The sequence below is a fragment of the Cervus canadensis genome, chromosome 8, assembly GCF_019320065.1.
Source record: "Cervus canadensis isolate Bull #8, Minnesota chromosome 8, ASM1932006v1, whole genome shotgun sequence".
In the NCBI taxonomy this organism is placed as follows: Eukaryota; Metazoa; Chordata; class Mammalia; order Artiodactyla; family Cervidae; genus Cervus; species Cervus canadensis.
In genome coordinates this window covers 65,834,254-65,851,905 of record NC_057393.1, presented here as the reverse complement: position 1 = coordinate 65,851,905, position 17,652 = coordinate 65,834,254, and the positions used below count along the sequence as shown (strand labels likewise).

At 50.9% G+C, this 17,652-nt stretch overlaps 1 protein-coding gene across 9 annotated transcripts in view; it reads left to right on the top strand.

Moving 5' to 3' along the window:
* Positions 1-17,652, top strand: part of CDH23 (cadherin related 23) — a 433,939-nt gene that overhangs the window by 223,037 nt on the left and 193,250 nt on the right. For all 9 annotated transcript variants that reach the window (XR_006270872.1, XM_043476661.1, XM_043476663.1 and 6 more), the window contains exons 10-11: positions 5,177-5,289; positions 6,968-7,156. Coding sequence is in view for 8 of the 9 variants with exons in the window: in XM_043476661.1 (XP_043332596.1) it covers positions 5,177-5,289; positions 6,968-7,156 (302 nt within the window). In the remaining variant the exon portion in view is untranslated. The remainder of the gene's footprint in view (positions 1-5,176; positions 5,290-6,967; positions 7,157-17,652) is intronic.

The window sequence follows — 17,652 nt, the reverse complement described above, 5'->3', positions numbered from 1 at the left end:
TCCCGGAGGCCATCACCACATGGACATTCTGCTGCTACGTAAAACTCTGTCATTTTATGAGGAATTTATCTAGAACTTTCCAGAATGTATAGAGTTTTGTTTTGTTTTTTTTTTAACTAGAACTCCCTCTTGAGAAAAAAAGCAACTTCTTTGCCTCCTCATTCTGTGAAGGAGGATGATGTCTCGCCCTGTTCCTTGTTCCTTAGCCCAGGGCCAGGTGCAGAGTGGGTGCAGGATGAATGCCTGCAAGGAGAGAAAGAGAGACATAAATCTCAGTCCAGGCCAGCCACTCACCAGCCATGTGACCTTGGACAAGTTATTTAACGTCTCTGAGCCTGCTTCCTCATACGTACGTGGGATATCTTCTAAAGTTATTGTGAAGACTGAGTCATATAATTGTGCAGACAGCTTAGCTCAGTGCCTGGCATAGGGAAGGGTTCAATAAATTGTAGCCACTATTTTTTTTTTTAATAAATAGGGGAAAGAGGGCTGTGACTCCCCTTCAGCAGTCTTCTGTGCTTTTGTGAACTTGATTCACATCTTCTCAACCCCTCTCTTGCAAATCAGAGGAGGTCTTGATGCCTGAAGCTCCTAGAGGGAGGTGGCTGTCCCAGGGAAACCAGCAGGGCCAGCAATGACCTGCTTCTTCCCTTATGTGAACGCTTTAAGCCGCCTGTCCCCGAAGCCTTAGGGCTCTCAAGGTGCAGCCCCACTCCCCACAAGTTCCCCTCCCCTACCAGGTGTATCCCCACACGCCTAGGACAGCACCTGTCAACCCAGGGGAACCAGCTGCCCTTCTGCTCAGCAGTGGGGGCTGAACAGGTGAAAGGCATCCCCCGTGAGCCGCCCCCTCAGCCCCCTGGTCCCCATGGGACTTGGATGAAAAATGTCTGGGAGACCAGAGCACTGACAGGGTAGTGTCAGTTTCCAGAATAACAAAGAAACCCATGTGTATGGTTGCCAAGCCCACACAGCCCTCCCACCCGCCCAGGTAGAAGGGCAGTAAGGGAGGGAAGCAAGGAAGTGAGGACCCACCTCAAGGCTGGAACCCTGAAGGCAATGCTCTCTGGACCTGAGGGTTTTGTTCTCAGACTTAGCCTCAAGGCTTCCACCTTGTATTAATACATCTGAGCCCTGGGTTGTGAGATTCTGCTGGTAAGAGAATGTGTTGGCTTCAGTGCTACCAGTGGGCACAAACTCTAGGCAAAGGCTCCTGGGTGGGGTGGGTGAAGGAGATGATCCATGGTAGTATCTTGGTGCAGAACAGGTGGCCAACATTTATTGAGAGCTTCCTATGTGCCAGACACTGTATTAACTCATTTAATCCTCACAGCAACACTCTGGAGTGGATACTATTACCCCTTTATCTCCATTTTACAGACTAGGAAACTGAGGGCCAGATATGTTAAATAACTTGATCCAGGTCACCCAGTTAGCACGTAGCAGAGCATGATGGGAACCCAGACAGTTTGCCTCCACAGGGTACAACTGTTTCTCTGCTCCACCTAGCTTTCATTCCGGGACCTTAGCTTCATAAGTACTTATACACTCAGTAGTGTGATTGTGTCCTGATTGTGAATCTTTTGTGTGAGGCTGAAGGTATGACCTTGCCTGCTTTTCTCTGCTGACTCTCTAGCATTTCACACACAGTAGGTGCTTGATATGAACTTGGATGAATGAGTGATCTGACTGATCCATCAGTCTTCGAATGAGACCTGCCCTGTTTGGGGTACAAGACTCACCTCCTGCTGCAGCCCGAGCCCAGCATCCCAGTGAGTGCTGATGTTACCATGGTGACAGGAGGATCATCAGAGCCAGTGACTTGCTTAGGCGGTCTTGTCAGCTCCCAGAGTATAACCCTTTCTGATTGTTGGTCCTGGCAGTTAGTCACTCATACTTTGTAGGAAACTGATAGATGTGTGAAAATATTGTGTGTGTGTGTGTGTGTGTTGGGGAAGGGTCCTTGAGTTTGAATTTGTACCAGTTGAGGGATATTTGCCTGCAGGTTGGACAAAGTGCCTAGGCTGGAGTAGGGGTTATTTTATGTGCTGGGGACAGACTCTGAGTTGGGGATGGGCAGCATGGCAATGAGTAGGACAAAGGTGCTGAGTGGGGGACCCAACTAAGCGAGCCAGGAGAGATAACCAAACTGAAAGGCAGAGCACATCATTCAACGAGGGGCTTCTGGTTTGTAAATGATTTATAGGAAAAATCTTGCAAAGATAAAAGTTGAATCACATTTAAACATTGATAGCTTCCTTTATTGAGGAGAATAAATTTATATGAAAATCTGGAATGATGGGATGCTGGACAGCGAACCTGGGGAGGCGGGGTCCATGAATATGTGTGTGGTGGGGAAGTGGGTGCGGGAGGCAGGAGCCTGGAGGTCTTGCCTCAGGCAGCCCTCCAGCTCAGCATTTACGGGTTCTGAGAACCCAGCCCCTGAAGCACCCTGCACTGTCCACACCCCAGCCACCTCAGCACTGATCACCCTGTCATGGGAATGCCTGGTTGAGGGCTATACATTCCCCATTGGAAGGTGTCCCTGGTACATTGTAGGAGCTCAGTAATTGTTTGCTGAGTGGATTAGCTAATGATGAGCAGATGAAAGCACACCTCCTCTTGTTTCCCCAACAGCAGAATTCCTAGCTTAAAAAACTCCTTTGTATCCATGCATTTATATGCCTCCTTGCAACCCTGTCCTTCCTGCTCCATGAAGGCAGTCACACAAAAGCCCTCAGGAGGGTACCCAGGCTGCAGGATAAAGCCTTAGGCAAGGTGAAGGCTAGGGGGATGTCCCCTCCCTGGCCTGACCCAGGTCAGAGTCTCCAAAGTCCACAGTCTGAGAATGATGAGACCAAACAGGCTCCTCCGTCAGCAGCCTCTCCCCTGCCTTGGGCAGCCTCTGCAGCAGCCTAGGAGGATGGGGTGGGAGTGGGCCACCTTGCTGACCGGCATGGGCCAGCTGAGAACAGCCTTGCCTCAGTCTAAAGTTAGAGGGGGATGTTGTCTCCCCTCTTCTTTCCCCCTAGTTAATCCAAGAGAGGATCTGAGGTCCTTCTGTGCACAGATCCCTTAGAGCTGGAGAAGGGACTAAGTGGGGAGATACAGCAGCCTCCATGGGCCGTCCTGGTGTTCACCTTGTGTGGTGGGGGCTTGGATGTTAGTTCCTACCTATGGAATCAGTGTCCATCCACCCCTTCCCCAGTCCTGCCTGTCTTTCCAGTTCCAGCTCAAACAGCATTTATTAAGTACTTATTTTGTGCCAGGAACAGTTCCAAGTCTGTACACGTGTATTTTTTTTTTCACATTCATTTAGTTTTCATAACCCTATGAGATAGATCCATTATTATCCTAATTTTACAAATGAGACCAAGATACAGAGTGGTTAGATAACTGGCCCAAGGTCACACAGCTAGCCAATGGTGTGGTGTAGGGAATTAATGTCACCTCCTCCATGAAGCTTTCCTTCTTTAAGCCTTCCCCTGTGTGAACAGCCTCTTCCTGCAGCAGGAACATCATTCAACAAGGGGCTACTGCTTTGTGCATGATTTATAGAAAGGAGATACTGATCCTTGTGGATGCCAAAGCTCTCTGACGAAGCTATAAGTGCTTCAGCATCAGAATTCCTGGCGGAGTGACCTCTGTGTCCCCCACAGTGCCAAGCACCGGGCCTGGCCATGGGATGGCCTGTCCAAGGGACTGCTGAAAATGTGAATGAATGGCAGTGAGTATTTGAATGAACCAACACACTGGTTAATGAGGAAGAGAAAGTAGTGGAATTGGGAGTTTCCAGTGAATTCACAGGCTGATGGGAAGGGCACAAGGGCAGGTAGGGGTTCAGGTGAGCTGGGGGCAGCCATCCTTCAGAAACGTGCTTACATCTGTGCACCCAGCACTGGCTAGGTACCTTGAAGAACAGTCTTGAAAGCCTCCCACCTTCAGGGGGCTTTTAGGCTGGGTGGAAAGAGCCCAGTTACAGGAAGCAACTGGAGAACAGAGCAGCGGTTGCAGCCTGTGGGGCTAGAGGATCAGTGAGAGAGATTAGGCCCATCTTCCTGGAGGAGGGGCTGGCACTGGGGGGACAGGAGGTAAGGCCGAGAGATAAGGCAGATAATGAAAGACAAGAGGCAGGATTGGATTTGAGGACCCTGCAGAAACCACTGTGAGGGCTGGGGTGCCTGTAGGGAGCATAAAAAGGAAAGTTGGTGGGAAAGAGCAGAGTAAAGGTACACTTGAGCCAGTGCCATTTGTGTGTGATGTTTGCCAGTACTTTAAAGGTGTATTTTAAATTTTAATAAATACTTAAAATTGAATTTTGTTTTTAACTTATATTTATCATAAAAGGAAACTTTATATCACTGCCTTATAGAAAATTAGAGTAAAATAGAATAGATTAGAAAGAATAGAATAGAATAGGGAATGACCATAAAAATGAGCACAAGGAAACAAAACAAGGTTGCTGCCTTAGTTCACAGGGGCTGCTGGAACAAATGCCGGAGCCTGGGTGTCTTATCAACCGTAGGAGTTTATTTCTCACCGTTCTGGAGGCTAGAAGTCTGAGATCAGGGTGCCAGCACAGCAGCGTGAGCACCCGCCTCCTGGTTCACCCGGCACCTTTCTGCTAAATCCTCACACAGGAAGGGACAGGGGAGCTCTCCAGGGTCTCTTTTATAAAGCATGAATCCCGTGCAGGATGGTTTCACCCTCGTGACCTAAGCCCAGAAGCCCCACCTGCTCACCGCATCTGCTACCATCATCTTTGGAGACTGGGATTTCACCATACAGAGTCTTGGGGTACACAAGTATTTAGACGTAGCAGTAATGACTCATTACAGATCCTGAAGCCTGTTCTCTCTCTGTTAAAGAGAAAAAGACGCAAATGTTAGAGAGGGTGTTAAAGACATACAAGCACCAAGTCAAGACTTTCTCCTTGACGCAGTCAGAGCTTCGAGGAAGACAGACTGGGCAGAATGTCCTCCTCTTGTGATTCAGTGTCGTCTGCTGCCTGGGCCGTGTGCCCTGTTGGACCCCAGGGCTCTTTTCATTGCTCCGGGAACCCACATCCATTTTAAGTTACTGATTAGTCCTTAATGCCCCGAGAGGAACCCTGGCACCAGCCCCCTGTCCTCCTGCCCTGGGCCCCAGTCACACCCTGAATTCTTCTGTCTCGCAGGGAATACCAACAGCATCTTTGCCCTGGACTACATCAGTGGGGCACTGACCTTGAATGGCCTGCTGGACCGGGAGAACCCCCTGTATAGCCATGGCTTCATCCTGACCGTGAAGGTGAGAGCCGGACACTTCCATCCTGGGCAGAGGGGATGCCCATGCCTTGGTGCCAGCCTCCAGTGGTACCCAATGTGGAGGCTCCAGGAGGCACATCACTGCTGTTCCCATACCCTGCACTGATGCCCGGGGCTTGCGCCCAGGGCCCCTGTCAGGAAGGACCAGTGCTTGTCACATGTGGGCCTTGTCAGGCACCCTGCTGGTCATCTCAGAGCCCTTATCGATGACCACGGAGGATTGTGACTTTGATCCCCATTTCAGGGGATGAGGAGGCACGGAGTGGGTGTGCATCCTGTTGTCCTTTCTGTTACCCCGTGATTTCAAGTTCTCTTATAGCCAACTTGGATTCTTAGAGTTACCCCATTTCTGGGTTTTTCCCCTGTTTCTAATTTTCATAGCTTCCCTGGGGGCTATTAGCTGGTTAGGAAAGAGCAATGCAGAAGGGAGAGGCCAAAGCGGCAGTGGTCCCCACCCCAGAAGGTATGACAGAACCACGGCCCCCCGCCTCCTGCAGCCCCCTGCTACTCATGGTCGGTTTTAATTAAAATCAATGACTTGCTGAGGCATTCCCTGGGAAACCCACTTAGGGTGCGGATGCTGCCTGGGCCACAGGCATCCTCCCCAGCCCCAGACTTCGATTTAGAAAGGGGGTGATACAAGGACTGAGGAGAAGGGCTCTGGGAAGAAGGCCCTCCTCTGGCATGGGAAGGATAGTGCCCCCAGCCTGGCCTTTTACTGTTCTCCTTGACTTTGAGAAGGCCTGTGGCAGCGATGGATTGATTAGCTCCGACTCTCCCACTGGCTCTGTCGTGTCTACCCTATGTCCACATGTGGACCAGCAGGGAATGGGGAGTTAACACAGCCTTCCCATCCAATTCCAACCCCAGGGCCCCTCTCAGCCTCCTCTCCTGTCTCTGTTCCCTTCCTCCAGAGGCGGGCAGCTCCAATGTGAGAGAGCTGCTCCATAGTCCCAGCGACACCACCAACTCAGCACGGGACCCCGAGCTCAGCTTTTCCATCTTTCTATAAATATAATGTAGAGTTTCCCCACTTGGCTGTGAATCCCAATCCTCCGGGTAGCTAGTAAAAGACACCTAGTCCTGAGCTTCTCACCCAGAGATTCTGGCTCAGAAGGACTGGGAAGGGCTACTTGGTGGCCCAGGGACTCTGTCCAGAGACTGGGTGCCCAGGTATCTGAGTCCATCTATTCCTGAGTCCAGCTAGGACCCTCACAGTGCCTGCAAGTGTTCGGTCTATAGCAGGTGCTGAATTAAGTCTTAATTATCTGCTAGCACAAATGTTCTCAGCCTGTTTCATCATTTGCCAAATGAATAATTTGGCATCATTTTCATCCCTTTGCCTCCAGATGAACCCTGAAATCTGTTCTTGTCCTCTGCACCCCACCTCATCCCACTGCCTGAGTTTGATGCCTACTCTGGTTGTGTGTCCTTGTATAAGTCACTTAACCTCTCTGAGTTTCAGTTTCCCCATCAGTAACGGGAATCAGTAAAATGGAGATGCTAATGGTAGAATCTTCTTCCTGGGGTTATGCTGAGGATGAGATGGAATAATTCACATAAAGTGCAGTGCCCAACATTGAGAAAGCCCGAATGAATGATATCTCTTATTGTGATCATGGCTACCTTCATCCCTGGCGTGTTTATTCTTCTATCTGCAGGGCACAGAGCTAAATGAGGACCGCACCCCATCCGACGCCACAGTGACCACAACCTTCAACATCCTGGTGATTGACATCAATGACAATGCCCCAGAGTTCAACAGCTCTGAGTACAGCGTGGCCATCACTGAGCTGGCACAGGTCGGCTTTGCTCTGCCCCTCTTCATCCAGGTGGTAGACAAGGACGAGGTGAGTCCCTTAACATGTGGTGTCCAGTCCCGCTCCCGGCCTGGGCTGCACAACCCTGGGGGGGACACCAGGGATCTCTGGGCTCGCAGGTCCCCATCTATAAAATAGAAACAAACTTTGCCTCACCCTCCCCTGCTACGTGCTGAGGATAAATAAGGCTGCAAAAATCCTGTACAAAGTGTTTGAGCACACACCTCCAATGTATAGTTCTATTTTAGGAATCTATATATATGATCATCGTACTAACCTAGTCTATGTATTATGAAACATACATGCATAAAATATAAATTTTAAAAGGGAGAGGCTCTTGTATAAATGGTGACTTTGGAATAAGTCTTATTCCTGCTTTTGGGGTGATAATGACCCCACCTTTTCCTTGCAAGTAGTGCAAGTGCCTCCCAGAGGCTCCCAGGCCGCAAGGATGCCTGCACCCCCTTGTCCAGAAGCCTGGAGGCTGAGGCCAGTGTCAGGAGGGAAGACCGTGGGTTCTGAGGGAGAGAGACAGCTCCAGAAGGAGCTCCAGGAGGCGGGGGCTCCAGCTCCGCCCCGTGTCATTCTGCTGGCCTGAGTGTCTCCCCTTGCCCCACCTCCCTTGCCCGTCAGCAGTCACAACCTTAATAGGACTTCTATTTATTATCGCTGCTCTCCCGGCCCACTCTGCTCAGGAATTCCATTAGGTTTTCCCGCCAGAGGTGCTTCTCTGCAATTACTCCTCACGTGAGGCTCTCTCACTGGCCTTATTCCAGGCCTGGGGCCCCTCTCCTGTCAGCTTCTCTCAACTGTACCCAATCCCCCCAAGGACTCAGGTTCACAAGGGCAAGTCAGTGCCTCTATGTGTGTGTGTGTGTACATGTGTATGCACAGGCACATTTCTGTACATGTGTACACATATGATATGCCTTCTTCTCCTGCTGAGTCTTTTGGACCCTACCTCTCTGAGATAATTGAAGTATGTACTGAGCATCTATTGTTTACAAGGAGCTATATTTGATCACTTAAGGAAATCCAGGAAGTGAGATCTTTGGTCCCTGCCCCATGGGGCCAAATGTGTTTATGCAAATATAATATGTAATTTTAAAACATATGCAATAATGTAGAAAGTTTAAAAGGTGGAGATAAACAGGTACAAAAACAGGTTCTCACATGTTCTCACACCCCATGGATCACTTTGTATTCCTCGGGAGAGCAGACCCCCTTTAGAGACTGCTGTGTGAATGAGAACCTCAGGAGAAAGTCCCATCTTTGGTTTCAGGCTGATAATAATGCCCAAGGGAAGAGAGACACTGGAAATAGTGTGGTCCAGAGTCCAGTGACTGTAGGCGGTGAGGCTCCAGAGCTCAGCTGAGGAAGAGGGAGGCAGGGACTGGGAGCGTCAGGAAAGACTCTATGGTAAGAGGGGGACTAGGGCTAAGCCTTGCGGTAAAAATCAGGTGGTAAAAGAGTGCTCAGGAGGGCTGGGGGGCCAGACTGTGACCCCCAGAGAGGACCGGAGGGAGAAAGCTATACGTAGATCAAGGGAACAGGCAATAACCTGTGCATTGACCAGGGGTTGTGGAGTAGCCTGCTGGGAAGGTGGGCTGGGACACATACCTCGGGGAGCCTTGAGTGCCAAGCCAAGGAATCAGCCAGGGCCTGTGTTCAGGGCCAAACCTGCCATTTATTAGCTCCGTGACCTTGGATGACTCATTGACCCTTTCTAAGCCTCACTTTGCTCATCTGTGTGATAAAAAATAGGCAATATATCAGTCCATTTCTAATCACAGGAACAAATTAACCCTGCAAGCACAGTTTATTTCACCCTCCGACTGCTTGTCCAGCCAGGGGAGGCAGGGAGAGCCCCTCGGCGTGGTCACTTCGGCGCACACTCTGCAGGATTGTGGTTGTGGCAGGAGGCAGCCACGGGGTTAAGCCCCAGCTCTTCTTTGCTTCATCTCAGAAGTGTGACTTCTGCTCAAGGCCCATCAACCAGCACTAGATATATGCCCCCACCTCACTGCCTGAAGGCTGGGGGATGTAGGTAAGCAGCTAAATATTTGTGTCTGCCACAAAGGACAGCAACAAGGTGTGTGGAGAGGAGGAGATCAGCTGATAGTGTATAGGACTTAGCATGTGCCGGCCACACCCAGATGTTCACCATATGGGTGCGGGGGGCACCACCCCTGGCAGGGCCTGCTCACCTCGACTTGTTGTGGGATGTCAAGGTTACCCTGTGCCCTTGGGTTTTACCTCAGACTCCCTTCCCGGCAATCCTGTCTAAAACACCTGCAGGAATGCTGACGGCAGGGGCCCTGATCCATTGGGGTTTGGCCAGTGTCCTAACAGTAGAGGACTGGCCTCCTTCTCACAGGGTCACACTCCTCCAGGGCACAGCAAGGTGCAGAGAGAGAGGAGGAGAGGCAGCCCAGAGCATCCCACCCTAAGGTCACCTCCAGTTGACCTTAGGTGGAGGAGGAAACTGGGCCCTCCTCCAGTTTCCCAGTAGGGCTGTACCCAGGCCACCCCAGATGTGGTCCTGGGCTGGTTCCTAAATAAGAAGGAGAGAAAAATTGCTGTCTCAGTTGCCCTGCTCTTTTGTAGCTCCCATTTCTTCTCCACTCTCCAAAACTCTGGGGGGTGAGGGGTCAGATCTGCCCAGGTGAATGCTCCCAAAGCCTGGTCTTGGGTGCTGACGGTCAGGCCTCAGGTTCCCAGGGTGGAGTATTCAGCCACAGGGCCAGCAGGAACACAAGACAGAGGCCACTGGCACGCACAGCATGGCCCAAGTGTCCCAAGTCTGGAGAAACTCAGAGAACCTCAAAGAGGAAGCAAGAGCTGTTGTAAAAGATTTGTCATTCCTCTGACTTCTCTTTCTGAGGGGAGACTCATCTGTTGGGATTTGTGTCTGGGTTGAAAGTGACTCTGGATTTGCTCGGCATGGCAGGAGAAGGTTTATCGGGCAGACTTGGAGAAGGGGGCGTGAGGAGAGTTCACGTCCCTTTGTCATAGATTCTCCAGGACAGGACTCTCCCTTGCATTCACCATGCTTCTGATTTTGCAGTTACTGGTGTGATTATCCCAAGAGTGTCTTCTCCCCGTTAGGCTGAATGACCCATGGGTAGAAGCAGGTCTGTTTGCTCACCAGTGTGACCACCCAGTGCCTCATACTCTGCCTGGCACTTGGGAGGCATTGCAAAAATATATTTTGGTTGAGTTGAAAGCATGATTGAATGATAAAAGAAGTAATGAAGTAGCCCAGGGCTTTATCCAAACTGGATCATCAGTCAGTACCCATATGCTGAAGCCCAAATTCGACTGTTTGTGTAGGAAGGGGACCTCCGAGGTCCACTGTGGGGCAGTAGAGGGTGCTGGCGGAAGACTGAAAGGGAAGGAGGAAGCAGGTTAACCTCTCAGTCAGGCCTTTGTGGCAGCCGTTCCTAATAAGGATGCTGACCTAATTCACAAAGACTAGATAATGCCTACCATCTCCTCCAGATTCTGCTCAGCCTCTTGCTGAACCTCGGGCTCTGCCAGACCCTTCAGATGCACCTAAAGGTGCTTGAAAGAGACCCTTTCTCTGTCCCAAGGACTCCATTTCCACTGTCAAGTCTCACTGAGTAATTTCCTCCCCTTTGCCCAGCTATAGAAAACACAGAAAAGCCAAAGGAGAAAGGGATGGGGTGGGCTGAAACCAACAACCACCCATTTGCACCTTGTGACAGTTGAGATGCAAATAGATGGTTGTAATGCAAATCACACAAAAAAGTCTCTAGGCACAGGCCCCAGGAGTCAGCCTTGGTATAGGAGCTCATCTCTGAGTTTCAAATTAAAGGCTGTGGCAACCTCATTCCGCCAGCTGGGCGTTCTCTTGTCTCCTTGCTGTTCTCCTGGAAGCAGGAAATAACTGCACACTTACCTACTTGGATTCCTACCACATTGTTACCCACTCCCCTGCTCTCAACATGATCTCTGCTGTTTCTCCACTTTGGTCAACTTTTCCTCTCCTTATCATGCCTACAGCTGAGCTAGACACAGGCTGTCGTGTTTTCCCATCTACATTGATTGGGAGGGTTGGAAGTTTCTGTTCACTTGTCCTAAAAAGCCACTCTTCTATCTGCATTCTGACCCTGAAGGGTTGGGGGCTGAAGGCAGGGAGTGTGGAAGCCCATCCATGCAGCTGGCTGCTTTATGAATTCCAGCAAAGGGGTTCTTTAAAAAATATTGCTTCTGCACTATGCACAACCCTACCCAGTTGACTGGGCTAAAAAATGGAAAATTCTTCTTGCATGCTCGTCAGTAGAAATACCGTCCGTGTTACAGCCTGCCTTTCTTCTCAGGAGTTGGGGGCATTTGATCCACTTTACTTCTGACCCACAGCTTCTTAGAACAGAATTGCTACTGTGCTTAAGAATATGTTTGCAGTAGAGAGGGGTTGGGGTATAGGGTGGGGTGCCAATATCCTGCCCAGAGTGGTCTCTACTGCCCAGTTCTGGGAATTACAGTTATTAAAGAATGGCCTTCAGACCTCATTAATTTGTTGGCCACCCTCTGCCCCTGGCATTTCTAAGGGAATATATTAAAATGTACACTGGTGGGGGATGATGCATTCATTCAGTCAACAAACATAATTATACACCTACTGTGTGTTCACCACTGGGGAAACAGTGCTGAAGATGTGGTCCCTGCCCTCCAAGAGCTTCTGTTTCATTCCAGTGGGGAAGCTAGAGGAGCAGGCGCCAACATCACTGCAGGCGGGAATGAGGGTCAGGAAGTCAGGAAACAAGCTGAGTGATGGGTGGTGGGTAGAGCGACTACTTTCGATTCAGGAGTCCTAGAAGGCTTTCCCAAAAGGTGCCCTTGGGGCTGCAGTTCAGTGATGTGGAGGGGTCAGCCATACGGAGTTGCGGAGGGTGCTCCCCTGCAAGGGCAGAGGTTCCCTACAAGGGATCCAACCTTGTAGGGATTTCCCAGGAGCAGAGGAGAAGCTGGTGGGATGGTCCAGGGAGCTTGAGTGAGCAGTAGGAGGTGAGGCTGGTGCCATCATCAGGGGCCAGGCCAGGCCTGCCAGCTGCAGGAAGGTGTTCTTCCATGACTGTGAGCATGGAGGGGAACCAGCTGACATGGTCTGAGTTGTCTTTGTCAAGGAGCTCCCTGATGGCTGTGTTGAAAATGGGGGGCTGACAGGGGCCACGGGTGGAAGCAGAGAAACACCGCAGAGAAAACGCCCCCACCTCCACTGACCACTGTTCCCCGTTGGCAGGTGCGTCCTAGTGTCTGACTTGAGGCTCTCCTGCCCTTTAGCCAGTTTCCTCTTAAGTGTTTGCAAGAAGCCAGAGAACCCCAGACCCCTTATAATGAAACCTAAAACATCTAGAAGAAATGCCTTCAGAACACTTCTCAGGAGGACACTGAGTGGCCATCTTCAGTCTTTGTGAACAGAGGCTCTCCCATGTTCAAGTTGACCCAGGGTTTTGAACTCTGGCCATAGCCCTCTGCTACCACACCTGTCTGGACTGCCCAGGAAAGATGGTGGTAGAGAGAGCAGAGAAGCCAGGTCCCACGCCTCCTCACAGAGGGATTCCAGGCAAGCCTTGTCCCCTCTCTGTGCCTCAGTGACCACCTCTGGGAAACCATGGGTTGGACCAGTGAGCCTTAAGACTGTAAACCCTAACATTCCTTTTGTCCAAGAGGACCTGAGTGGGAAGAGGGAGGGTGCCTCCCGAAGCTTCCCTAACCACCCCGCACCGCTTCCCAACACTAGCCCGTCCTCCCTCCCCTGTTCTTGCCCCAGTTGCCTCTGTTCCCCACTTTGAGTGCACAGCCTGGTACCTTTGTGGGCCTCACCCCCTGTCCCCAGCCTCTTCCTCCCACCAACATGCTTCTTTATTTGCTACTATCTGGGGCATCCCTTTACGGGTTAGGAAGAAAGAGCCAATTAGAGTGGTTAAAAATAAGGGCTTTGAAGCCAGACTACCTGGGCTCAAATCCTAACGCTGCCGCTTTTGTTCTGTGTAACCTTAGGAGACTTGTTTATCCTCATGGATTCAGTTTTATTATCTGCAAAATGGAGGCAGTACAATTTGAAGTCTCATCAGGGGGGTAGACGCACTGCCCAGGACCCTTTCCCAGTTGGGACTCCAGATTGCTGTTAATGTGAAACTTCCCAGCACTGTTCTAGTCTAGATATAGTTGTCACCCCAATATGGTGATATATACGCTTTTGCATCTCCCTATTATTTTTACTTCTTTTCTCTTAATGACTGTATATTGAAATCAAGTCAAATGATCTATAAAAATTGAAACTGTTGAAAAAAAAAATGGAGGCGGTAATAATACCTACCTCATAGAACCATTGTGAGGATTAAATGGGCCTATGTGTGAATTTAGAAGTGCCTGGCCCATAAAAATACACTCTTAAAATCCTAAAAATTCTTACTTCCAACCCTGGAAGATATGTGTATTATTGTGTCATTTATAGGAAAAAGGAAGTTGAGGTTCAGAGAAGTTAAGAGGCTTCCCTAAGGTGGCACAGCCAATGCGTCTCAGAGCTTGGCCTTAAACATCCCTGTGCTTCTTGGTTGGGCTGCAGGGCTCCCCGTTTACAGCCAGGGATCCCCATTCTCAGAGATCTGGTCCCACCAGAGCAGGTGGGTCCCCCACCTCCAACCTGGCTGGTAGGAAGGTGAGGGGGAGGTGAGACAGTGGGGGTGGCTGCACTGCAGAGGTGAATAGGGACACATCTGGCAGGATGCCTGTTTCAGGCAGGAAATGACACAGTTCATTTGTTTGAGGGGCACAGGAGGAAAAAACCAGCATTGCCCACCTCCCCAAGGAGAAAACATCACCAAACAAACAAGTAAAAGAAAGCAACTGATGAGGAGAAAAAAACATATTCCAGAATATGGGGTTTATTTGTAGGGATGAGGTGGGCAGTGAGAAAGAGAGATTGCTCTCGTTCTCCTGTCCATCTTGACTTTATTTTTATCTATCACCCTCATTTTCTATTCCACATGTGTTCCAGGCCTGTCAGGGAGCCCAGTCCATAACCTTGTATTTATTTAAATTCATTTTCTCATTCACTCCTGTTAGTTGGTCTGTCTGGCCTGAGATTCCTCTGGCCCTTCTCCCCACGCAGCCCTGCAGGGTTGCAGTGCTGGCCCCTCAAGTCCCTCCCAGACTTCCTTTCAGTCCAGGGGTTCTTAATCCAGGAGTGGGAGCCCACTGGCTCTCCAAGGCATCCTTGACCCTGGATGGAGAAAAATCTGCATCTTTATTTTTGCTCACCTCTACCTGAACTTCTGAGATCTCTTTGATTATGAAATAGAAACAAATCACAGCAGCCTTAGGAGTACCTGTGACTCTGAGCCCAAGAGAAATCTCAGATATTTTCATATCACATTACAGGTGTCACAGGGATCTCAAAATATCATTTACACTCATCACCACTTTGAAATTACAGCATATATTAGACCCGCTGCCAAATCTTATTGTTTCATGCATTAAGAAGCATGTCACTGTACTATAATACCCTTTTCAAGTACTGTGATAACTGTGTTTCAAGATAATTAATCGACATTGTGGTCCTTTGTATTTTATTTTATGCAGCTAAAATGTTATTCTCTTGAAGGGGGTCCGTGGGCTTTACCAGACTGTCAGAGGGTCCATGGCACAAAAAAGATGGAAGACCCCTCCTTAATTCCTGTCCTCAGTAACTGCCACCCTTCAGCCCAGCTTCCTCCTCAGGCATTGGCTGTTAGGCCAACCTCCAACTGGTTCTCAGAGTTGCCATCCTGAACTGAATATCCACTTAAGGTGGGGTGGGTGAGAACAGGGAGGCCATTTTCTCCATGTCACACATTCAGCTGAGGGTCCATTTTCCGGCTGTGGAGCTTCCAGGCCACTGTTGACCCAGGCCCCATAAATCCACCCACCAGCATCTACTTTGCAGTAGAGGCACAGGAAATATACATCCCTGGCACCCCAGGGAGTGATCCCCGCTGTCCTGAGCTCTCCCTACCTGCCAGTATGACCCAAGGCACAGACCTCTGCTTCCCTATTTTCCAAAGCAATTTGAGCTTGAAACCAAACTCTAGAAGCCCTGAAGAGAGATGGGGCAGGGGCGGGCAGGGGGGTGGGGGTTGCAGGGAAGGGAGGGGCCGACTGCCAGCATCCATGGAGGCAGATGTTGGTTTTTGCTCCCTCTGGATGTGTGATTATCCAGTCATCCAGGCCCTTCTTTCCCCTCCATTAGGGAGATAACTGGGATCTGGGAAATCACCCACCTCCCACTGAATCCCCCAGGGGATATAAAGGCAGTAGATGGAGTGCCTCCAACATTCTGGATGCCTCACCCAGCTCGTGACTTCATTGCTGAAGTAAAGCAGAGAGGAGGGAGGGGTTGGGTGATCTGGCCCAGGGGACGACCCAGACAAGGCATGCGGAGAAGAGGAGGTCAGCCTAACCCCTCTGCCCCCGGCCATCCCGGCCATCCCGGCTGCTCCTCTTTCTGAAAGGTTTTCTGCAGGTTCTGTTGCAAAGCAGGGGTTAAGCATCCCCACAAAGCACAGTCAGCACGGCTGGGACCTGGGTGAACGCCGCCTCTGCCCTGGCTGTGGGCAGGAGTCCGTCTGCACGACCTCCGCCATGTCATAGCTTCAGTGCACATTCCTGGGGTTCCTCTCTCAAGATTGAGGCTCTCCAGGAAAACATCTGTTGACTTCAAAGCAAAGCCACTCTGAAAGGGAAGCCAGGGGGAGCAGGGCGGCCCCATTAGTGCTTTTTCCCATTAATTTCTCCCCAGTTGCCTTGGCTGAGGTTCTTATTATGATGACGATGATTATTAGGATTTTTCTGTGCGTGGCTGCATCCTGTGCTGTGATTCCTTCCAGCAAGCAGCTCTAGCCTCTTCCGGGACCAGAGGGTGTCCTCAGCATGATTCAGACACCTCCTAATTTAGTCCCACCGTAAATCTAATTAGCATGCTATTTACACCAGGCCCCTTAGCCTTGGCGGGTGGTGTGAAGCAGTACCAGCACCCATACCTCACTCCTCCCCACCCCAGTACCTGTGGCTCTGAAGTCCCTGCCAGCCGCTGGAGGTCATCATCTGTGTTGGATCTGGGGGACTGCTCCCCTCTTATTCAGCTCCCTTCCCCACACCCACACCTCCCCTTGGAAAGTATCATTTTATCCTCAAAGTCATGCTGCCTAAAAGCAGCAGCTGGCCTCCCTGAAGACCCCCACCCAGATCAGAAGCAGAACTAACGACCTTCACCCTGTCTCCATCGCTCCTTGGCTGGGTCATGCCCCCTCTGGTGCCCCTTCACCATGGGCCCTGGTGAACCCAGCCTCACTCCAAATCGTGGTTTCTAACTCCCACCCTCCCCCGCCTGCCTCATTTGCCAGCCCCCATCACGGCCGCAATAGCAACTGGTGGTTGTCTTGTTCATCCCCGACTTGAAGGGTAGGGGTGAGCACAGTGTGGCTGGGCGCAGTGGCTGGTGTCCCTCCCCATCACCGTGATCGTGGGCTGGGAAACGTCCTTGTCAGCAGGCGCAGGGAGTGCAGGGTCCCAGAGGGCAGCTGTGGTGAAGCCGGGAGCCTCCTCCCCTGCTCTCCTCTGTCCCCTGAGAGGGGAGAATTTTGCCGGAGCAGGGTGGGAGAGGGTAGGAGGCCTTCAGTGCCAGGCAGGGCTTCGTGGCTGTATCATCACTGTCCATGAAGGCCTGGGGGGGACATTTCCTCCTTCCTCTCTAGGCCTTAGTTTCCCCAGTGGATTTGAAAAAGGAATTGGAAGTGAGAGAAGTTTTTGAGATGAGTGTTGCCAAATGCACATGTCCCAGGTTGGAAAGATGTTCTGGCACAGAGCGGAGCATGTTTCCTCTCTTTCGTCCTGATGAGGGCCCAGAGCCTGGGGTCAGCAGGCAGATGTTACTCTGCTCTTCTTACATGAGCTCAACGGGCTCGGAGAGGAACCTTCCACATGGGGTCACAGAGCAGGGCCAACACACACAACGGCTAGCGAAGCTTGCTGTGCAGTGGGCACCCAGGCCCAGGGCAGGAGAGGGATGCCCTAGAGCAGCTCCCGCATTGAGTGGAAGGCAGGAATTGGTCATTTGTTCATTTATTCAGCAAGTATTTGTTGAACACCGACTGCGTCCCACGTACTTTTCCAGGCCCTGTTCATAAGTGAGCACACAGCCGAAGTCCAGGCCTCGGGCAGTAGAAGAATAAAGAAACAAATCGATCTATATTATTGTATGTCAAGTGGTGACAGGAGCCATGGAGAAAAAGACAGCAGAGTGAGGGGCCTGAGGGAGTGCCGGGGAGAAGAAGGGGTCCGAGGAAGTCTCTCCAATAGGACGATGTGTGTGGAGAGGCCTCAGTGAAGTGGGGGCGAGCTTTGTGGATATTTGGAGGAGGAGCATTCCCAGCAGAGGGAGCAGCTGGCGCTGGGCTGCGGGAGTAGAAGTGTGGCTGCAGGTTGAGGAGGCCCGTGGGTAGGGGAGGAGGCGGACAGGC